This window comes from Bos taurus, chromosome 8 (genome assembly GCF_002263795.3).
Source record: "Bos taurus isolate L1 Dominette 01449 registration number 42190680 breed Hereford chromosome 8, ARS-UCD2.0, whole genome shotgun sequence".
In the NCBI taxonomy this organism is placed as follows: domain Eukaryota; kingdom Metazoa; phylum Chordata; class Mammalia; order Artiodactyla; family Bovidae; genus Bos; species Bos taurus.
Genome location: NC_037335.1, coordinates 60,360,219 through 60,384,693, shown reverse-complemented (window position 1 = coordinate 60,384,693; position 24,475 = coordinate 60,360,219). Strand labels below are relative to the sequence as shown.

The 24,475-nt window shown below is 37.5% G+C and overlaps 1 protein-coding gene, 1 non-coding gene and 1 pseudogene across 2 annotated transcripts in view; all 3 read right to left on the bottom strand.

Annotated features, from left to right (window-relative positions):
- Positions 1-24,475, bottom strand: part of RECK (reversion inducing cysteine rich protein with kazal motifs) — an 80,055-nt gene that overhangs the window by 25,095 nt on the left and 30,485 nt on the right. The window contains exons 7-11 of the mRNA NM_001192465.3: positions 16,733-16,766; positions 14,478-14,675; positions 10,726-10,993; positions 8,014-8,193; positions 2,407-2,619 (exon numbers count right to left, since the gene is read on the bottom strand). Of these exons, the coding sequence (NP_001179394.1) occupies positions 2,407-2,619; positions 8,014-8,193; positions 10,726-10,993; positions 14,478-14,675; positions 16,733-16,766 (893 nt within the window). The remainder of the gene's footprint in view (positions 1-2,406; positions 2,620-8,013; positions 8,194-10,725; positions 10,994-14,477; positions 14,676-16,732; positions 16,767-24,475) is intronic.
- Positions 6,050-7,851, bottom strand: LOC132345961 (NADH dehydrogenase [ubiquinone] 1 alpha subcomplex subunit 5-like; annotated as a pseudogene).
- On the bottom strand, positions 13,044-13,162 carry LOC112447928 (small nucleolar RNA SNORA40). Its single transcript, XR_003036192.1, has one exon. It is a non-coding gene; the product is annotated as a small nucleolar RNA SNORA40 (small nucleolar RNA).

The window sequence follows — 24,475 nt, the reverse complement described above, 5'->3', positions numbered from 1 at the left end:
TCAACACCAAAATCAGATTGATTATATTCTTTGCAGCCAAAGATGGAGAAGCTTTATACAGTCAGCAAAAACAAGACCAGGAGCTGACTGTGGCTCAGATCATGAACTCCTTATTGCCAGATTCAGACTTAATTGAAGAAAGTGGGGAAAACCACTAGACCATTCAGGTATGACCTAAATCAAATCCCTTATGATTATACAGTGGAAGTGAGAAATACATTTAAGGGACTAGATCTGACACAGAGTACCTGATGAACTTTGGACTGAGGTTCGTGACAATGTACAGGAGACAGGGATCAAGACCATCCCCATGGAAAAGAAATGCAAAAAAGCAAAATGGCTGTCTGAGGAGGCCTTACAAATAGCTGTGAAAAGAAGAGAAGAGAAAAGGAGAAAAGGAAAGATATAAGCATCTGAATGCAGATTTCCAAAGAATAAAAAGGAGAGATAAGAAAACCTTTCTCAGCGATCAATGCAAAGAAATAGAGGAAAGCAACAGAATGGGAAAGACTAGAGATCTCTTCAAGAAAATTAGAGATACCAAGGCAACATTTCATGCAAAGATGGGCTCAATAAAGGACAGAAATGGTATGGACCTAACAGAAGCAGAAGACATTAAGAAGAGGTGGCAAGAATACACAGGAAAACTGTACAAAAAAAATCTTCACGACCCAGATAATCACGAGGGTGTGATCACTCACCTAGAGCCAGACATCCTGGAATGTGAAGTCAAGTGGGCCTTAGAAAGCATCAATATGAACAAAGCTAGTGGAGGTGATGGAATTCCAGTTGAGCTATTTCAAATCCTGGAAGATGATGCTGTGAAAGTGCTGCACTCAATATGCCAGCAAGTTTGGAAAACTCAGCAGTGGCCACAGGACTGGAAAAGGTCAGTTTTCATTCCAATGCCAAAGAAAGGCAATGCCAAAGAATGCTCAAACTACCGCACAATTGCACTCATCTCACACGCTAGTAAAGTAATGCTCAAAATTCTCCACTCCAGGTTTCAACAGTACGTGAACCGTGAACTTCCAGATGTTCAAGCTGGTTTTAGAAAAGGCAGAGGAACCAGAGATCAAATTGCCAACATCTGCTGGATCATCAAAAAAACAAGAGAGTTCCAGAAAAACATCTATTTCTGCTTTATTGACTATCCCAAAGCCTTTGACTGTGTGGAGCACAATAAACTGTGGAAAATTCTGAAAGAGATGGGAATCCCAGACCACCTGACCTGCCTCTTGAGAAACCTATATGCAGATCAGGAAGCAACAGTTAGAACTGGACATGGAACAACAGACTGGTTCCAAATAGGAAAAGGAGTTCGTCAAGGCTGTGTATTGTCACCCTGCTCATTTAACTTATATGCAGAGTACATCATGAGAAACGCTGGGCTGGAAGAAGCACAAGCTGGAATCAAGATTGCCGGGAGAACTATCAATAACCTCAGATATGCAGATGACACCACTCTTATGGCAGAAAGTGAAGAAGAACTAAGGAGCCTCTTGATGAAAGTGAAAGAGGAGAGTGAAATAGTTGGCTTAAAACTCAACATTCAGAAAACGATGATCATGGCATCTGGTCCCATCACTTCATGGGAAATAGATGGGGAAACAGTGGAAACAGTGTCAGACTTTATTTTTTGGGGCTCCAAAATCACTGCAGATGGTGACTGCAGCCATGAAATTAAAAGACACTTACTCCTTGGAAGGAAAGTTGTGACCGACCTGCACATTAAAGAGCAGAGATATTACTTTGCCAACAAAGGTCCGTTTAGTCAAGGCTATGGTTTTTCCAGTGGTCATGTATGGATGTGAGAGTTGGACTGTGAAGAAAGCTGAGTGCCGAAGAATTGATGCTTTTGAACTGTGGTGTTGGAGAAGACTCTTGAGAGTCCCTTGGACTGTAAGGAGATCCAACCATTCCATCCTAAAGGAGACCAGTCCTGGGTGTTCATTGGAAGGACTGATGCTGAGGCTGAAACTCCAATACTTTGGCCACCTCATGTGAAGAGTTGACTCATTGGAAAAGACTCTGATGCTGGGAGGGATTGGGGGCAGGGAGAGAAGGGGGAGAAGAGGATGAGATGGCTGGATGGCATCACCGACTCGGTGGACATGAGTTTGGGTGAACTCTGGGAGTTGGTGATGGACAGGGAGGCCTGGCGTGCTGCGATTCATTGGGTCGCGAAGAGTCGGACACGACTGAGTGACTGAACTGAACTGAACTGAGGAAGGACAAGCAGTGGGTGAGTACAGATACAGGGTAGGAGGAAGAGTATTTTCAGCAAAGAAGGAAAATTGGGAGAACATCTGACATGTGGGGGTGATGACTAGAGATAGGCTGTGGGTAGAGATCATAGAGGGTCCAAACCAAAACTGGAGAGTCATTATGATGAAAGAAACTTACTTGCAAATAATACTGCCCCGTGATTTACTATGACAAGGCTTAATCTGCAACGAACAAGCTATTGCTTTCCACATTTCTGGTTGGCACTTTTTAATGTCAAGAACAGGTATGCTGATAAATGGCATCTTTATGCTTCCTTTTTCCCACAGCTTCATGTCATTCATGGCTCCTTGATCTGACTGAGCATTGCAACTCCTGAAAAGTTCTGTTGGCCTGAAGAGAAAAAAGGCCAGAAGGAATCAAGAGGCAATTATTTTCTAGAAAGAAGCTACGTGTAAAATCTTGACATGCCAGTGTATCAGGAAAATATATTTTTTTAAAGAAGAAAGTGCATACAACCCATCAAAGAATGTCAGCTTTGAATGTATGAAGATTCAAAGCAGACATCAGCACTAAGACTCTGATTGAAATTTTTCTTTAAAATACAGATTTTTGTGAGGCACTTAAAAACTTCAAAACACTGTAGACTATCATCTCAGACCATACTATTTCTTTCATCTCATAAAATAAATAAGTTCAAGTTTTAAAAACTGAGGTATAATTTATAAAAATAAAATTTATAGATCTTATGGTTAGTTCAATTTGACAAACATATACATTCATATGGGCATATCCAAATCAATGAGCAGCATTTCTATCCTGTTAAAAAGTTCCCTTGTGTCCCCATCTAGTCAATGCCCTTCCCTGCTACTGCACCCCAGAGGCCACCACCACTCATATTCAGATCACCAGAGATTAATTCTCAAATGGAATCATACTGTATGTAGTCTTCTGGGTCTAGTGTCTTGAGCTAAAGAATCTTGAGATGTACTCATATTGTGCATATAAATTGCTTATTCTTTTTATTGTTCAGTCATATTTTATTAATAAATGTATCATAATTTGTTTATCCCAGTGGTTCCCAAACTTTTTGATCTCAGGACCCATTTACACTTTTGAAACTAAAGAGTTCTCAAAAAGCTTTTGTTTATGTAGACTATATACACCAATATCCCATTATCATATTATAAATCAAAACTGAGAGATTTTTAAAGTACTTATTAATCCATTTAAAATGATAAACCCACTTCACGTTAACAAAAGGAAGAGAAGGGTAGGTCTGTTGCAGTTTTGTAAATCTCTTTTAATGTCTGGCTTTAAAAAGACAGCTGCACTTTCATATGTGCCCCTGCATTCAATCTGTTGCTATATCACGCCTTAAAGCAGCTGGAAAACTTCACTATTCACTCTTGTGAGTGAAAAAGGCAAATAATGTCTTGGTATTATTATAAAAATAGTTTTAATCTCATGGGGTTTTGGGAAAACAGAACACACTTTGAGAAATGCTGGTTTATTCATTCATTCACTGGTTTAGCGACATTAAGGTTGCTTCTAGTTTTCATGTCTCTTTCCCCTGGCTATGAATGGCACTGTTGGGTTATAACTTTCTAAGAAACTGTCAAACTGTTTCCAGAAGTAGTTACATCATCTTCTGCTCTCACCAGCCAAGTATGAAAATTCTAGCTGCTTTACATGCTTGTCAGTCTTTGTAGTTAATCACTCAATTGTGTGTAGTGGTATATCACTGGTTTTAATTTGCATTTTGCTGATGACTAATTGCACTGAGCACCTTTTCATGCACTTATTGACCATTTTGATATCTTCATTTGTGAAGCATCTTTCCAGCCTTTTGACTTTTTTTAAAGTTGTCTTTTTACTATTGAGTTGTAAGAATTCTTTATATATTCCAGACATTAAGTTCTTTGTCAGACATATGTATTACAAATATTTTCTGTCAGCTTGTGGTTTGCCTTTTCATTTTCTCAATGGTGTCTTTTGATGAACAAATTTTTTTAACTTTAAAAATTTATTTGAGATACTATATTATTGGGGTATAATTTACATACAATATAATGTGAAGATCTTGAAAGTTCAGTTCAGTAAGTTTTGAAAATTATATTCATCTATATAATCAAGCCCCCAAATAAAATATAGAACATTTCTGTCACTCCATAAAGTTCCCTTATACATTCTTCTAGGCGATTTCCCTTTCTGCCAGAGGCAAGGACTTTCTGATCTTAATCCTTAATGATTACTTTTTTCTATTCTTGAACTCATACATGTGGATGTGTTTTGGGTTGGGCTTCTTTCACTCAGCATAAGATTCATCTGTGTTTTGGGGTTTATCAGTACTTTGGCTTTTTTTTCTCTCCTGCTAGGTACTAGCTATTCTATTGTTTAAATACCACAGTATGTTCTTTCATTCTCTTCTTGATGGATGTTTTATTTATCCACCCCTGCTTCCCATTGGAGAAGGAAATGGCAACCCACTCCAGTGTTCTTGCCTGGAGAATCCCCCAGACGGGGGAGCCTGGTGGGCTGCTGTCTACGGGGTAGCACAGAGTCAGACACGACTGAAGTGACTTAGCAACAGCAGCAGCAGCTCCCCATTTTGGAATTCTTATGAATAAGGGTGCTATGTAAGCCTTTTGGGGGAACATATATTTTCATGTGTCTTGGATAAATGCTTCAGAATGAAATTGCTAGGGTACAGATTTAACTTTTTAAGAAATTGCAAGAAAACTTTCCAAAGTGCTTAAACACATCTTATACTCCCAACAGCAAATTATGAAAATTCCATTTCATGCACATGCTTGGCAGTCTTCTGCTTTTAGCTATTTGGTGTGAGGGAGCATCTCATTGGGGTTTTAATTTGCATTTTTGCATGACTAATGGTAATGAACTTTTTCTATACTAAGTGTTTGTTTTGATGTCTTTTTTTTTTTTTTTGATGTCTTTTTTGATGAAGTGTCCTTGGAAGTTTTTTTGCCCATTTTTCAATTTGACTTTTACTATGCTGTTATAGGAATTATCTATATATCCTGGATATAATACCTTTGTCAAATGCATCTGTGTGTGATTGTGTGTGTGTATGTGTGCATTTGTGAAGTAGGAAATATTTTTTCTCAGACTGTGGCCTCTCTTCTCAAATTTTAAATGGTGGCTTTAAGTCAACAAAAATGTTTACTGTTGAACTCCAGTTCATTATTTTTTTTCTATTATAATTAGTATCTTGTGTCCTGTCTACAAAATCTTTGTCTATATCATGGTTGTTTAGAGATTCTCCTATTTTTTTTTCCCAGAAGCTTTTATTTTTATATCTATGACCCATCTTGAATTAATGTTTATGGTGCGAGATAGAAGTTAAGGTTCTTTTCTATTTTCATACAGATATTCAACTGTCCCACCATTATTTGTCAAAAAGCTGTTACTTTTGCACTGAGTTGCCTTGCTTTGTTGAAAATCAAGTTTCAGCACAGTGTGGGTATACTATTGCTTTTCTATTTTGTCATTGATCTGTTTGTCTAAATTTATGCCAATATCATACTGATTTAATTTCTATTGCTTTATAATAAGTCTTGAAATCATGTACTGTAAGGTCCCCAAATTTAGTCTTTAAAAATACTGTTTTAGGTATTCTAGGTTCTTTGTATTTTCATATGAATTTTAGAATTAGACTGACACTTTCTATTTTAAAAAGTCATTTGGGATTTTGATTGAGGTTGCACTGACTAGAGTTCAGATTGGTTTCAAGAGAATTAACATCTTAACAGTATTAAAATGTTCTAATCTACAATTCTCTCCATGTATTTTCTGTCTTTAATTTCTTTTTGCAAAGTTTTCTGGTTTCTAGAGTAGAGTTTTTGTACATCTTTTGTTGAATTTATCTCTAAGTATTTCATATTTTTTATGCAGTTGTATAGATTTTCTTTATAAATTTCATTTTCTAATTGTTTCTTGCTAATAAACAGAAATACAATTTGCTTTTTTATGTTAACCTTATACCCTATGACTCTGTCAAATTCAAGGATTTAAGGGGAGTTTGTATGCAGATTTTATGTCATCTCCTTTTGCAGTTCCCTCCTTTCTGGGATTTTCTATTTCCACATCCAGCTACTCTGGCAGCCCCAAACTCTGATCTCTTAACTCCTCAGCCCAATACTGCTGCTTTTTGCTTGAAATCTATATGCCATGCCAGGGGACTAAGAGTGCCTATGAAGGAAAAACTAGATAAAAGTGGCCCTCACTCAGTGTGGTCTCTATCTTTCATGAGATGTAGTTCTTCCTGCATTAGGTCACTCTCAAAGGCCTTCAAAACCATTATGTTTTTGTAGTTTATATAGGGCTAATAATTGGTATTTTTTAAATATAAAAATATTTAATTATATCAGTTTCCTATCAACAAACAAGTCATTGAAGGCTGTTTATACTGGCCATTTCCATTGGTTGGCAGGAGGCTCTTTCACTAAAGGATCCCATGGTTTCCACTGAACCGTTTTTCTTGTCAGGCTTAGTTCCTTTTCAGCTTGAAGAATTACCTCTTTTACTTGGCCACCCTGAAGTTGCTCTCCTAGTTTTTTAACATCTGGTTCCGCTTTAACCATACTCAGCTTCTCATTTGTAATCTGTTCTGTATACTTCCTATATGCTGCATTTTTTAGGGATCTGTCCAAGAACATCAAGAAACTTTGTATACAATATTTTTAGCCTCTCATGTGGAGTCTTACATACAGCTAATCCCACAAGGTCAGCGGTCTTCAGCAACCCCGCCATGAGAGCCATAACTGGTATTGACAGGAGTGTTAGTCTGATACAAACTGCTCTACCATTACCATAAGTTAGGAATATATCCAAATTTAACTTTAAACATTTGATAGATCTCAAATTTGCTCAACCTCTAAGCCAGGTCTTTATTGGCTAATATTAGCTGTAAAGATATCTCAATTTTCTTTCTTGAAATAATAATCTGAATACTTTTAAGAGGATAGAACTAGCTTGAGGTAAACTCCTCAAGGTGTGTTAGCTTGAGGTAAACATCCTATGAACTTCCTTCTGGATCAACTGATTGATTCTCTGTCTTTTTGCCCTCCTGATCTTTGGGCTGTGCCTCACAAATCAACTAGCCCCCTTTTCTTTAGAAATTCTCCCTCTCTGGCTTCTCTGATACAGCATTCTGTATGCTTCTGGATGCCCCTTTCCTGGTTTTCTTCATTCCTTCTTCAGCCATTTCTTCAGTTCTTGGCTCTTATTTTTCTTATCATAATGGATATCTCAGGAAAACACCTATTTAATTGCTCCTGTAAAGAATGCTTTTGTATGTCATAGGGGACTCACTGAGTGTGAACTTCAACCAATCTGAAGGTCCTTCACAGCAAGTTGTCATAAGAGGGTATTTGGATGAATAAATTGTTCACATTGCTTTACTCTGCACTGAATTATTTTTTCACTGGTGATGCAGAGGAAGGGAGAGAGGAAGAATGGGAGATTGAAGGCAGAGGGACTCTGCATTCTAGAAGTCTGAAGCATCTTTAGATTAGAAGTGGCTTTGTTATAGTGCTTCCTTTCCCAGTGGTGATTTACCAGGTAGAATACAGCCTTTAAAGATGAAATGATAAAGATATACTACTTCCTTTTAACTTAGCAGGAACAAAATCAGAGTTCTTAAGGAACTCCTGCTAAGGAACATTTTAGCAGAGTTCCTGCTAAAATGATCTTTTTTCACTTATTTAAAAATAAGTCAATTAATGACAAAATACTTCCATTCCATGTATAGTAATTTGCTCTTACCTGTTGTTAAAATTAGTGCAGTAAGTGAGGTTTCTACAGCCCAACTGGCAAGGTTCCCGGACATCTGCTAAACAGGTCAGCATGGACACTTCCACTGGATTATATTCACAAAAGCGATCAAACTCTTGCCAACTCTGTGTATTGCCCCAGCTCATGCTATAGAGTTTAGTACACAGTTCTCTGAAACAAAAGCACAAATACAGAAACATACAAATCAGCCAAATGAATATTTGATTTGCATAAAACTTAAACTCTATGAACTGTGCTTTAGAACATAAATGAAAAAAATATATAAAGATCAAAAGACTAAGACCTATCTTCTAGAATTTAGAGCCCCCAAAAGTAATCTTTTACATGAAAAAGTTAGCTTTCTTTTATTATCGCTCTCTTTTCTTTGCCATGGTTGCTAGAAAGCTTGGTGTTCAATTTAATGTTTAATCATATTTGTACATCCTTATTCTTGGCACCAGTATTCCCCTCTATATTTCTGATCTCTCTTTTACCTTTAAAGAACCTGCCTGCAAATACAGGAGACATAAGAGATGCAGGTTTGATTCCTGGGTCAGGAAGATCCCCTGGAGGAGGGTGTGGCAACCCACTCCAGTATTCTTGCCTGGAGAATCCCATGGACAGAGGAGCCTGGCAGGCTATGGATCATAGGCTTGCAAAAAGTTGGACACGACTGAAGCTACTTTGCAGCAGCAGCAAATGTAAAGCACATGGTTCTGCTTCTACCAAGACATAGTCCACTATATTTATGTTCATCACATGAGGCAAAAATGTAACTTGATCCTCAGACTCCTTTTAAGAAGCATTATAGACTTAAGTTCACTAGCTTCTCCCTGAAAAAGTATCCCAAGCAACTTATAGTCCTTAAGATATACCAAGACAGCCTATATATATAGGCTTTAAGAATTTCAAAGCTGCTATAAACTATTATATATAGCAATATATACTATATATATTATTGTAGTATGCATGTATTCTTATTTCAGTACTCGCTAATTATAAAGCAACTTCGGTGCATATATATATAGCTGAAACAGAATCAGGATCATTTCCAAAGTGATTTCACATTTTATACTCATTAATTTTTAACACTGATAAATGTAATAAAAGTATAAAAAAAGTAATACGTAATATAAAATTTTAATACTACCAGAATGTACAAAGTCACAAGTAAAAATTCTCCACCTCTGTCACATTTTGACTCTCATAATTACCTCTATGAGGAGGGTACTTTTACTTTTATAAGTTTGCTCATTCACTTTACCAACATTTATTGCGTGCCTATTTTATGTGAGGCCCTGTTCAAGGCACTGGCTATGCAGTGGTGAATAAAAGAAACAAAGTCCCTACTCTCAGTGGAGCTTACACATCATGGGGATGAGAAAGCTGAGGTACCTTGAGGTACCAAGATCCAACAGGCACCTGGATCTGGAAAATCAGTACTTTCTCTAGTTCTTACTTTCTGTATGACCTTGGACCTTGTTTAATATCTCAAGTTAGTTTTCTATATATAAACAAGAATTAATACAAATTGACATCAGTCATAAGATGATACCGGCCTTGTCAGATTTCATGAAGATGAACAAGATGAAAGTGAAAGCATTCAGTAAACCATAAAACCTTACATCAAGATAAGAGATGTAGTGTTTTTTACCAAAATTCTTCTTGGATGACACAGCCATTCCAATCTCCAGTTGATTACAGGGCACAACTCTTTAGTAGACACTCAAAGAATTATTCAGGATCCTTCCCAAATATATACATTTATAATTCCTATCAGTAACCCAATTTCCAATTATAGGACCAACTTAACTTCTCTTTTAGCCCTTCTGTTAATTTTCTTTGGATGTTTTCCAAGTTTTTCATATCTTTGGTAAAGTTTAATGAGCTATTCTAGGCACAATTTTTTGGTAAAGTCTATCCAATTTAGGAAACACAGAGGAATTTCCTGTTGGTCCAGTGTTTAGGACTCCATGCTTCCACTGGAGGGGGCCTGGGTTCGATCTATGCTCAGGAACGAAGATTCCCACCCCCCACCCCCCCGCCACCGCCGGCAAAAGACTGCTTCACTGTTTGTATGTCATATTTATTCAGGATATTACAGTAACATGTGGTACATTTTCACCCAAAATATCTCTAATAAAGCAAACTTCTGTGTTCTACCATTACTTTATCTCCATTTATTCTTGTCTCTAGATTGTGTTTCCTCAAGCCTACACAAATAGTATTGTTAGTTTTTTATCCCTAAGTGTATCACCTAAATAAATGCCAATACACTGCTGTCTAACTCCGGATACAAGTGTCAACTCAGGTTACTCACCAATATACACAAAGAGTTGATTAAGTTCAAAGTTTCATAGTTTAACAAAAAATATCTCTTAGCTGTCAGGTCACAACATCTACATTGTAGGCTTACTTGAGGATAACCTCGAGGGTAGAATTCATATTGCATCATCTTTAAATATTTAATGCCCTGCCAATGCTATTGCTCTCACTCTAAAACATAGTGCTTTTAGCTCAATGTACAAAAACAATGTTCTATATATACATGATGCTCAATAAACACCTGCTGGATGAAAGAATGAGGGATTTTATATCTTCTGAACTCTTTACACAGTGCAAGAATATAACACACATTTCCTTAAATTCATTAATTAAAAGCTATTTTCTACTGGTTTTAATAAAGGAAAATGAGATACTGACCTACATGTTGAAGTGTTTGCTTTAGAACAACAATGCAGTTTAGCACCATCAAGGCCTGTAGAGGGAGGAGGATGCAGAGTGACTCCAGGGTGAACAGACTGTGAGCTTTCAAGAAAACACTGCCAAAGTGGATCCTGAGGCAAAGGCTGGGTCTTACAACCCTCGATGAGGCCATCGACAATCTCCATTTCTGTTTTCTTAGACATCAGAATTCTCTTGCAGGCACTTTGGCAAGCATGATCTTCAGCTCTGTCACAGCAATACAAACCTACAGTTTTGGAATAGAAGTGGATTAATTAGCTGGTTTTATAGCATGCACTGCTCAGGCAGAAGAATCAAGTAGTATACTGGAATCCATTACTACTCTGAGTCATGTCAACATCTCCAGGATATTGAGCCTACCAAATTCTCTTTCCATTGCTTTGCAGTGTAGCAAACAAGTGAAAAGCTAAAGGTGGACTAGGTATCTATTATCAGATTCTCCACTGTGCTCATTCATGGGCTCTCCAGCATCATTCCTAGATAAATGAAAGATCCTCTTACACCAAAGAGGTCCTTACCTGCAAGGTGTTTTATGTTCCTGGAAAGGATACAGTAGGTCAAATTGGAATTATTTCATGCTAGAAACAACTACCTAAAAGGATCATGTTCTTGACATAATGAAAAAGATGACTAATTTTAATAGCAATAATCACAAATACTGTATTTCATCACATTCTGGGATAAAAAGATTTATAAATCTGTACAAATTAATCTAAGTAGTAATTTAAATAATACAATAACAAACTCTGACAAGGTATCAGTTTGTTATACTTTTCTATAAAAAACTAGAAAGCATGTGAACACTTTCAACCAGACTATAGAATTCAAAGGGCTTCTTTGAAGTAGTTTTCTTAGGAGTTTGACTTCTTAAGAAGCCTATTCAGGAATATCTGTTTGTAGCTTTCTTTTCCAGTTTTCCTATATATTAGCACAGACATTTGAAATGGTTGTTCTTTTACCCTTAAAACATTTTCTGCCTTTTTTTTTCTTTTGACCTGCTATCAACTTTGCTTCAGCAGCACCTCTCCATAGCCTAAATGTCAGTGAAGACAGATCTCTCTTTAAAATAAATGAATGTTATTTGCAGCAAGTGCTTCACCCTCTGATTTTCCTCACACAATCACAAAATGTCATAAGCCTTAGTTAGAATCTGGCCAAACAAGGCATAGCACTGCTTTTGAGTTTACAAAAACAAGTCTTTGAATATCCCAGTGTAAGTCAAAACACTGGCATCTGGCTTACAAGCCTTTTGCCAGTTTTGCTTAATTAGTCAGTTACTTTAAGTCTGATCACCTCTAAATGAAGAAAATGATTTATAGGCTTTACAAAGCTGAGATTCTGAAGATCCCATAAGGTGCAAGTTCATCAGGAGGCCCTGACTTTTGAAAAGTATGAGAATCTCATTTGTACTGATATTTTTATTATAAAAGTAACAAATGTTCATTGGTAAAATTCAAATATTACACATCTAAACAATGTGGAACAACTAGGTATTAACTAAAAATGAATCTTACTATATACATTTAGTTCTGCAACTTCCTTTCCTTGCTTATTACATCTTGGACTTCTATAATAAATATACATTTTTTTCTGGTATTATAGTAGATTTACAGAATTGTGTTAGGTCCAGGTGTACAGTAGAGTGATTTGGTTATACATATATTTTTAAATTCTCTTCCATGTTAGTACAAGATATTCAATAGAGCTCCCTGTGCTATATAGTAAATCTTTGTTGCTTATCTATTTCATATATGGTAGTGTATATCTGTTAATCTCATACTCCTAATTTATCCTTCCCCACACAACCTTTTCCTTTGATAACCACAATTTTGTTATTGGTCTGTGAGTCTGTTTTATAAAATGTTGATTTGTATTATTTTTTTTTAGCTTCCAGATAAAAGTAATATACTATTTCTCTTTTACTTCAGTTAGTATGAAAATCTCTAGCTCCATGCATGTTGCTGAAAATGGCATTATTTCATTCTCTTTTATGGGTAATATTACATTGTATGTTATCACATTTTCTTTATCCATTCATCTGTTGATGAACACGTGGGTTTTTTCCATGTCTTGGTTATTCTAAATAATGCTGCTTTGGACACTGGCATGCATGTTTCTTTTCTTTTCTTGTTTTATGTCAACATTAAAACAAACAACTAGATCAATACAGGTAATAATTTAAAATCTTAATATATGAGAGCAAAGTATCAGCTCTATAGCCCTGGAAAAAATCTTTACATTCACCAAAAGACACCCATTATATCTGTTTTGTGTATCATGATGCTTCTTATCTGTAACAAATCTCATACAGAACAATGAGTACTGGGTTGCAAAAGAGGATTTATTTTTGCACCTGTCTATATAAGTCTTTGTCTACAAATGAAACACAAGTGCTAGTATGTTTCTTTTCAAATTAGAGCTTTCATTTTTTCCACATATATATCCGGGAGTGGAATTGCTGTTCATATTTTTAGTTTTTAAGGAACCTCCATACTGTTCTAAATAGTGGCTGTACCAATTGAAATTCCCACCAACAGTATAGGTGGGTTCCCTTTTTTTCACACCCTCTTCCGCATGTATTATATATATATATATATTATATTCTGCATGTATTATTTGCAGACTTTTTGATAATGGCCATTCTGACTGGTGTGAAGTGATACCTCACTGTAGGTTTTTTTTCTCTCATTGTAGTTCTGATTTGTTTTTCTCTAATAATTAGCAATGTTGAGCATCTTTGCATGTACCTGTTGACCATCTGTATGTTTTCTTTAGAAAAATGTCTATTTAGGCCTTCTGTATATTTTTTGATTAGTTTATATTTTTTGATATTGAGTTGTATGAGCTGTCTATATATTTTAGAAATTAAACCCTTGTTGTCACATTCTTTTTCAAATGTTTTTCTCCCAGTCTGTAAGTTGTCTTTTTATTTTGTTTATGGTTTTCTTGCAAAAGCTTGTAAGTTTCATTAGGTCCCATTTGTTTATTTTGCTTTTATTTCTTTTGCCTTGGGAAACTTATCTAAGAAAACATTGTTATGATTTATGTCAAAGAATATTTTGCCTATATTCTCTTTTAGTTTTATGTCATGATGTCTTATAATCAAATCTTTAAGCCATTTTGAGTTTATTTTTGTGTATGGTGGGAGGCAGTATTCTAACTTCATGGATTTACATAACATACATCTCCCTTTTCGCAGGTTGTATAATGTTGTTATTATAGAGATATGTAGTTTATTTAATCAATTTTAATCAACACCCTATTGGTGGATGTTTAGGTTATTTCTAGTTTTTCTCTATTAATAGCAATGTTGTAGTAAACATCCTTTATATGAATAGATTTGTTTTTACAAATTTGTGTTTTCTTAAAGGACAAATTCTGAGAAATGGAATTACTAGATTAAAAGGTATGGTTATTTGAAATGCTCATGGTCATAGCCCAAATTCTGGCCCCCTCCCCCAAACACCCATACCAATGAATTCTCCCCCTTCAGGATAGAGAGGGCCTGTTCCTTCATACCTTCAACAGCTCTGTCATTCTTGGCATCTTTTAGCTAAGACAAAAATGACCAATCTGCCAAATCTAAAGACCAAAGGAGATCTGGGTTTCCCAAATGACCCAGACTATAGATATCTTCAAGAATTTATTTCCTTTTTACAAATTATTTACCAAAGATTGAAATGAGAGGAATATATATGGCTTTTACTTACTATCTGTTGGGTTCCTCATTGGATAAGATTGGGTGTAATTGTTCACACAGTGTATTAATCGTGGACTAATAGAGGCACAATAATTTTCCACTGCTTTGATCTGAGAAGGACCAGGAGAAGAATCTGTTCGAAAAATGGCTTGACAGTATTCTCGGCAGTTTGTGTGATGACCTGCATAACTGCAACAAACTGATCCCACTAGAGGAAAAAAAAGATGACAGTGAAATGAAATCAGCCATTCGCTAACATTCAATCATCATAATAATGATGAAACAATTTGTGTCTTTTTGAATTTGAGAAATAAAACCATGCCATGGAAGACATATACTTAAAGTCAGAACTACTGTAAGCATAGCCATGGGGACATTCAGGTGGTCACTGGTCTGAGAAAGTAATTTTTTGTCAACTTATAGTCTATAATGCAGTGGTCCTCAGCAGGAGCAGTACCAGCCCATGGGAGAACTTGAATGCATGTGGAAGTATTTCTGGTTTTCATAATAACTTGAGGATATCTGCTGGCATTTAATACATGGGGGTCTAGGCTGTTAAATGCTCTGCAATGTACAGGACAGTCTCATACAATCAAACTGTCTCCTAAAAGCTAATAGCACCCATGGTGAGAACCACCAGACAGTTTCTTTCCATGTCAGATTAGTAGAGATTCATAAACAAAGCAAAGCAAAGCAAAAAAAAAAAAATTGAACATACCAAAACAACAAAGCTCCAAATAGCTCCTTTATAAAATAGGACCGATAAAAACTAAGAGATATCAGGATCATTTCATAAATTTGCAAATTATATGTGCCTATCTTGAAATAAAATCCCCAAAGTTCTATGCTGTTTAAACATCTCCAAGATTAGGACTAAATTGAAAGTTCTCAACTCATAACTGATATGACCTGCTTCAATACTGAAAAGTAAAACCCACATTTGAAATAAGTGATTCTGGATTTACATATTTTTAAAAATCAAAGTAGACTGTTTAATTTATCTGGGAAGAGCAGGATGAGTGGCTAGGGGTGAAGATGTGGGATTTATAATGAAGAGGAGCAAGAGGCCCTCACAGGAAAGGCTAAGGGATCTGTGGGAGGCCAAAGGGAGCCAAAAAGGTAGAGGGATGGCCATAAAAGGTTAAGAAAAAGGCAGATGGGAAATCTCTGATAATTATTAGGGATGGTTATATAGGAACCAGACTCAGGTTTCAGTGACTTCTATAGAACAGGGAATTCAGGTGGCTTCCAGAAATAATAATAATGATAAAATTATATACAAATGAACTAAACTAGTACTAAACTAACAGCAAGACAAGCCTGTTTTCATTCACAGCTACATTTATCACTGTCAACCTCAATGAGGCTAAAACTGAGGGTAGAGGTGATGGATGCTGAGGACAAAGAGACAAGAGAGAATGGGAAAAGGAGTCCCCCATGAGGCTGGCTTCCCTGCAGTGTGGGAGGACATAAAATTATGTGTCAAAGACTATCTGGGAAATGTTGAACTAAATCCCAATAAAAAAAGGGTAGCAAATAAAGTACAGACAGATAATGTTTCTGGTATTTTAATACACCCACTACCAAGCTCATCTAAACAACTCTTTGTTCCTTGATTGCGTTTCCCCATTTCCAACTGCTCTCATTGTTTCCTTCACCTATAATGTCCTTCCTCCCATCTCTACTGTTCACATCATGTCTGTCCTTCTAGGCCCAGCTCAGATACCAACTCCACAAAGTTACTTCTAAGCACCCTGCAGGAGGTGATCTCTCCTTCCTCTGAACTCCCACAGCACGTTCTCAGTAACTCAAGCCCATACCTACCACGTCCCAGGGTTCTTTGTGTACAGATTATGCCCTCCAAGATGTGTATCTGCCCTGCACAAAGCAGGGCAAGCAGTCAGTGAATATCTGGAAGCAACTGAGAGGTAGCCCTCAGCAACTGCTACATTATTTTACATCATATTATGTGTGCTCAGCTTCTGAAAGTTATCCAAATGGGGCATGATCTTCCTCTAAAACACCCAGCACTATTATCTGCTTTGTAAATCTCCAACTAAGACATGGGAATTGTTAGAATTCATGAATGGCTCGACGCTCCAGAGGAAGCAGCCTATCAGAATCCTGCTGTGCACATTCCTTCAGATGGTTTAGCAACAGTCTGTTATAACAGCAAAGTGTTGGCAATATTTATAATAGCTAAATCATATTCTGTAAGCTGTGTTTTGCTCTTTGGATTGCTGGTATTGCTGATAATATACTTACTTTCATTTCTGCTAATGCAACTGAAAAGAGCATTCTGTAAATTAAAGAAAAACAAATAAAAAATTAACAACCACACAGAATTTCTAATTTTATTCCACTTTATAGTTATACAGAAATCTGGATATCAAACTACTTAATCTTTCTCTAAATCCAAGATTGAGAACAAAGAAACTATGATATAGCATCCTGGTGAAAAGAGAAACCATCTTCAAATACATTAAGAATATAAAAAAGCTTTTAGAAAATAATAAAGGATATTTAGGGAAATACATTAATATATTTCATATAACCACAGTATTTTAAGAGTTGAAAGGACCTTAGAGATCACTTCTAATTATACTCAAACATGGCCATACACTAGACTCACCTGGGCTTCCTAGGCTTTACCCTAGACTACAGAATTGAAATCAGGAACGAAGCACAGAAATCTAAATTTTAAACAAGCCCTCAAAGATGATTCCTCTATAGCCATCCTAAGGACCACAGTTGGGGGATCTCTCTACTACTTTACAGATAAATAAAACATTTCCTCAGCAAGGAAGAGACAGCCCCAAGTCACAGAGCAAGTCAAAACTAGAACCTGAGACTACAATTAACGTAACTAGATCTCTTAGATCATGAAAACATCACCCTGGCTTAAAATCATTGTAAGGAAAATAAGAAACAAGACAAAAAAATTTCTGGTAGAAAGTGAGTCGGATGATCAGGGCTTGTTGGCTAAGATTAATATCACTCACATTTGAAAGAGGATGAATTCTTAAAAAAATATGTTGTTGTTGTTCAGTCCCTAAGTCATGCCTTGACTCTTTGTGATCCCGTGGACTGCAGCACGCCAGGATTCCCTGTCCTTCTCTATCTCCTGAAGTTTTCTCAGACTCACGTGCACCGAGTTGGGGATGCCATTCAACCATTTCATCCTCTATTGCCCCTTCTCCTGCCTTCAATCCTTCCTAGAATCAGGGTCTTTTCCAATGATTTGGCTCTTTGCATCAGGTGGCCCAACTACTGGAGCTTCTGTATCAGTCCTTCCAATGAATATTCAGGGTTGATCTTCTTTAGGATTGACTGGTTTGATCTCTTTGCTGTCCAAGGGACTCTTAAGAGTCTTTTCCAGCACCACAGTTCGAAAGCACATAGGTATAAATAAAAGGTAGATAGAAATCAAGGGTACCCTTATTAATGAATACAGATGATTTTGGCTTTTAATTGTAACTAACTTCCAAGCTGCCTATGTGATCTGGACTTATTAAGGGACCAGCTTTACTGACATTTAAAACTTAGCTTCAAGGATCCATCTATGTAGTTGTATGAAGCTGTGCTGCATTTTCTCTACTATATAATATTCTACTGTAGGAAAAAACCACACTTTGACTTATCCAAAGCAAAACAAAATACTAGGACCCATAGATAAGGGTCAATAATTCACTCAGTATGACTTCTTTCTGCTAGAGGCCTCATCAAACAATATAAAATAGTGAAAAGTAAGTATTTTTGGTATTCTTTAGTAGTGGTCTGTTTTATATTTCTCTTCATCCATGTTTCTGTATTTTAGTTAGCTACCTATTATAGGTAGCCCTCAATTTTGGTTCAATGGTTTTATGAACACTTTCAATAAAATGACCTAAATCAATATTAAAAAGTCATCTGTTACCAACTTTCCAGCCCCTCTTGACTGGGTTAAAATAAAATCAATAAAATTCTCATTGTCTTTCTCCTTCAAATATGCTGGTTGTTCCTTTAGGTTTTAGCTTTTTTGGTCCTGTTCCTAAGGAAGTATGGTTATTATCTTGGTGGCCACCCTAGGTTGCACGGCCTGATTTCCATTTTTGTTCTTCTTCCAGTTATTCTTAAATTCTCTAGAGCTGTAGTTCTGAAGTGGAGGTGATTGTGTTTCCCAGGGAACATCTGACAATGTCTAGAGACATTTTTGGTTGTCATAACTCATGGGGTTGGGGTGCACTACTGAAGTGACATCTAGTAGGTAGAGGAGTCTAGAGATGCTGTGAAACATCCAACAATGTGCAGGGCAGCTCCCCTGCAACAAAGGACAATCCAGCCCCAGATGTCAACTGTGTGAAGGTTGAGAAATCGTGCTCTAGAAACTTACAAACTTTTTCAAGCTTGATTTTTAAAAACCTCAATCTTAAAAATAAAAGAAATACCACTCTGGGTCACTCTTGTGGATCACTTAGCTTCAGCGAGAGGTACTAAAGGACATAAAATCTGAAAAACAGCAGAGATCATCTAATCCAATTCCTTATTTGACAGAAGCCAACGACTGAAGTCCAGAAAGTCTGAACCCTAGCTTTCACCCACAAATGAGTCAGCAAACTATGGCACATGGGCCAAATCTTGATCACTGCCTGTTTTTGTAAATAGTTTTATTAGAACACAGCCACACCCATCATTTACATATTGTATATGGCTACCTCACACAATAATGGCCGAGTTGAATGGACAGTGAGCCTAAAATGGTCTATATGCCTAAAATATTTGCTATCTGACTCTTCACAAAAAGTTCGCTAACCCCTGACATAGAAGGACTCAGATGTCTCTCTTGATGTCACATCCAGAGCTCAGAGATATTCCCTAAGCATTTCTCATTTCTCTTAATGTTCACTGATAGACCTTTCAGGCATACGGTTACTCTAACTTACTGAACTAAAGAAATATGAACTTTCATATTTCTGCAAGGCAGCACCTCTAGTGTTAATAACATGTTTACATCTCTTTCTTTATCAATTTTAAGGTTTCAAAGAATGGTCCTTGCAGAGAATAGACTGGTGGCTGCCAGGAGGGAGAGTGTGGGAGACGGCTGGATTGGGAGTTTGAGATTAGCAGATGCAAATTGGGATATACAGAACTGATAAACAAGGCCCTACTGTATAGCACAGGAAACTATATTCAATATTCAGTGATAAGCCATAATGGGAAAAAGAATGTATATACATGTATAACTGAGTCACTTTTGCTGTATAGCAGTAACACAACACTGTAATTCAACTATACTTCAATAAAAATATAAAATTAAATTTAAAACTTACATTAAAAAATAAAAGAATGGTCCTTCACTCAAGTATACTGGTATTTGATAAATTCATCAATTCTCTGTTGCTTACTTTATATGCATCATGATTTTATCATATCCTTCTCTTTGATAAGATTCCTAACCATATGTAACTACACCTAAAGTATAAACTATAGGTAACTTTTTTTGGCGGGGGGGGGGGGGGGGGCGGGGAAGGGGGGCCACAAAGCATGTGGGATCTTAGTTCCTTGGTCCGGGATCATATCTGTGTTTCCTGCATTATAAGCATAGAGTCTTAACCACTGGACTGCCAGAGAAGTTCTAGTAACTCTGCCTTTTTACTGCTTATTGTTGTTTAGTTGCTAAGTTGTGTCTGACTCTTTGCAACCCCATGGACTGTAGCCTGCCAGGCTTCTTTGTCCTTGAGATTTCCCAGGCAAGAATACTGAAGTGGGTTGCCAGTTCCTTCTCCAGGGGATCTTCCTGACCCAGGGATTGAATCCAGGCCTCCAGCAGTAGCAGGTTGATTCTTTACTGCTGAGCTACCAGGGAAGCCCTTCACTGCTTAAACTACTGCTGGTTAGTTGACAGGGCTCAGGACACACATGAGTTGCAGCACCGGCTTAGTTTCTTCATTTCTTTAAACGGTCAATCTTGTGAGTCTTGGCTAAACTCGTCTTAAGTCTGGCGAAGGGATCAAATATCTTATCGCCATCTAGTGGCAAAAGCAGGCAGTAATTGAGGGTTTATACTTGGGTTTATATGGAGCCTCTTTTGACCTCCTGCCACCAATACTATACTCATATAAACACCTCCCCCACCCGACTCATTTTACTCTAGAAGAGCTCAAAATTACAGGGTAACTGAGGTGAGAACCTACCACAACCTCAGAGACCCAAAGAACAAGCCAGCATGTGGGAGTTGACAGTGTCCCCAAAGATCTTTAAGTCCCAAAGCCTTCACGATATAGGTGGAGAGACAGATATACACAGTAAGCAAAGGGCAGAGCTGGGTGGGGCTAGAACCCAGAGTGCTCTGCTTGTGCTCTCCTATGACACTATCCTGTGAGAAGACTTTGGATTATTATTTTGAAAGTAGCCAATGCAAAGCTGAATTTATGTCCATAGAGTGATCTATCTTAACAGTCTCCTGTTTTTAAAATCAACATCTTAAATTGTAAAAAAAATAATCTTCTTGGTTATTATATCCTTTAAAAAATTTTGAACATGAAGTCTTTCTTCAGGCAGCTGCTTTCATTAACTAGTTCCCTGCCCTACCTTCAATGGTTTTTGAGAACTGCAATAAGCCCTTCCACCTAGTGCTGGGAGCAGGTAACCTGTGGGCAAACCTAGTAGAAAAACTAAGATACAGAGTGAAATCAACAAGAACCCTATGTGATCTTTCATGTCACATCGACCTTCCTTTTGGGGTCCAAGTAGGAGGCACATTCTGCAGCTCCAACTTCTTGTTCATAAGTTAGCTCTGTAGATTTATTTTTGACCTGGTCACCTGCTTTTCCACTTCAGTGACCCCTTCTAACATTTCTCTCCACTTGTCCACTTGTCTCAATCCTGTCTCTGTCCCACTGCCTTTCTACTATAACTGGTCCCTCCAGCTCCCTTTCCCATTCTCACCAATGATGATGATGAAAAAAAAAAACAAGGATCGTATGAATCTTATTAAAAACAAACAAAATCAAGCTTGAATCTTTGATGTTTTAGTCACTTCTGGAGAAAGACCCAAAAGAACACATTCTATGAAATGTTAATGTTTCCTATTCCCAAGGCTACTAGTTAAAAGTAAAAGGGACTGTTTTGTTCTGAAGACCTCAATAAATAAAATCAGTTTGCTTTGCACAGATGGACTGAAATTTCTCCCAGTTTGAAGGTTTGCATGAAAAATCTAGCTTATTAAATGTTAAATCAGAGATTAAATACTTGACCTTTTTTTTGGGTCGCACCACACAGCTTGTGGGATCTTAGTTCTCTGACCAGGGATTGAACCTGGGCCACAGCAGTGAAAGCGCTGAGTCCTAACCATCAGATCGCAGGGAATTCCCCAACAATGGAACTTTAAAAACATGTTTTTTTAAACCTCTACAAGATGTTTTCTCCTTGTTGTGGACACCATGGCTTTTTTAGTGAAAAAAAATCTAAGTGACTAGAACACGTAAAGGAGTTTAATATGACATTGTTGCTGTTTAGTCACTAAGTCATGGCTGACGCTTTTGTGACCTTATGGACTGTAGCCCATCAGGGTCCTCTGACCATGGGATTTCCCAGACAAGAACACTGGAGTGGGTTGCCATTTCCCCCTGCAGGGGATTTTGCTAACCCAGGGATTGGACCTGTCTCTCCTGCATTGGCAGGTGGATTCTTTACTGCTGAGCCACCAGGAAAGTCCCTTAATGCAACATGGACATCACTAAACAAGTGATTCTTCAATTTCTTCAGCATTTCAAATAATGTCATTTCAAAAGTGGGACAAAAATGAGACCCTAAACTAAGATTAACAGGTCTAGACTACTCAGAGAAGTTTGTTCATGATTACCACAGAGTATCCAACCAACTGGAAGCAAATTCACTGGCAAGTACTATAACACCTGCAGAGTAACACAAGGTCTAGAACAGAGCTTACATACAGTATGTGTCTGTGGCAGACTGACTGCAGCAATGGTTTCGATTTTTCACACTTCTCTGTCTATTTCTCTCACACTAACTCTGGACTTGATCGTGTGATTTGCTTTAGTTAAGGGGACAGCACTAAGTGTGAGGAAAGTAGAGGCCTCCCATGTATCAATACTTGCAGGTTTCACTTCCTCTCTTGGGCTTGGGCCGCCACCATGGGAACTTGTCAGACCCAGGCTGTGAGAGCGCTGGGAGAGACTCATGGAATAGAGCTGAGCTGACTTAGCCGAGGGCATCCTAAACCAGCCAGGCCCTGGCTGATTTGCCAGGTAATGGCAGATGGTTAAGTGGGCCCAGCTTGCTCAAATCAGAACTGCCTAAATGCATGAGAAATAATAAATTGTTATAGTTCTCGGCTATGGGGTTTAGGAATGGCTTGCTACACAACATTACTGTGATTACAGATACAGTATTCAGTGCTTTCTCTGCTCATTCAAAGAATGACTAATTCATAGACATTTACACAGGGTTTTCACATAAAACTGCTATTTACTCTGAAACAAAGAACCTTGTGTACTGTCCAGAGTGGGAAAATTTTCTATTAAAAATTCTATCTATAAAAATACTAACTGTAGCACCTATTTACAGGCAACAGATTTCTGTTCATCCTTTAAGTCTTACCTGCTCTGTGAAGACTTCCTCATTACCCTGGGCAGGGTTTTTTTCCTCCAGTCTTCAAGGTGTCTTATATAGACTTCTAGCAATGTACTTGGATTTGTATTATAATGGACTATTTGAATTTCCCTCCTCCCAAGGACTAGGCTATGGACTTCTTACTGTTCTCAGAGTACAAAGATCCTTCCATCTTTGTACTCTGAGAACAGTGCCTGGTACATATTAAATGTATCAACTCAATGAACATTGAAGGAATGAATGAATGACAGATGCAAAGAAAAGTGAGACATGGACTCTGCTGGTAGGAACTCAAGCAATTAGCATTAAAAAGTGATAGGCAAACGAAGAGTTACACTATAAGGTGACAAAATGCTACAATAAAGTATGTAAAGTGTTTATATGTAGCAACTAATATTTTTGAGTGTGGAGGGAAGAGGGCTAAGCAGACAAGATTTTAAAGAGGTACCATCTAAGCCAGAATTTGGATAGGGGTTTTGGTATTCTGCGGTAGGGTGGGATTTCACAGGCGTGTGGGTAAAAGGGGGTTCTGATTTGTAATATTTGCTGATATGTATGGCATAAATACCCCCAACATGGCTGCTTTTCAAGTTAAAAACTGGCTTGCAAAATTCCTGAATATTTAACAACTGACCAGTTCTCCCTAGCAGGTAGGAGTTGGCTCTAGCCTACTACTGGATGGGAACGATAGGATGGATTCAGGGAGCAGGAATTCCAGGACAATGGGTGGTACAGCCACAACTAACTAACAAAACACACAGCCAATCTGGGAAGTATAAGCAGTAACCTGTAGAACTGTCAAGGAGGGAAGAGTTAGGACCAAGAAAAGCTTAAGTACACCAGGCTGAGGAACATGAACTATATCTTACGGGTGAGCCACTGAAGAGTTTCAAGGAAGGGAGTGTTATGACCATACCTGATATTTAAAGAGGTCACCCTAGAAGAAGTGGAGATAGTAAAAAAAAGAGGAGAAAGTAGAGACAGGGAAGCTACCTGGGCAGCTATTGTAGTAGTTCCCCAAAGTGGTATAAAGGCCTGAAACAGGCTATAACTAAGGGTCTGGAAAGTAGGCCCATTTAAGACATATTCCACAGGCAAATCTTTAGGGTTTTATGGCTAGTTGTTCTTTGTTTTTGTGGGAGGTGGTGAGAAAGAAGAAATAGTAGACAATACCTTTTAGGTTTTTAGTTTGTGTATCTGGGAGGCCTGTACTTGAACAACCAAGTGAGGAAGATAAGAAAGATGGTAAGTTTTTGTCTGGGGATGAGTGTATATGTGGCGTTGTGTAGTAGTAGCGTGGAGGGAAGAAGAGGTAGGGAAGATAAGTTAGTTTGGCTGATTTATTGGGGCAATCAAAGCAATCAGGGTAGATGAAATTCACTTCAGTTCAGTTGC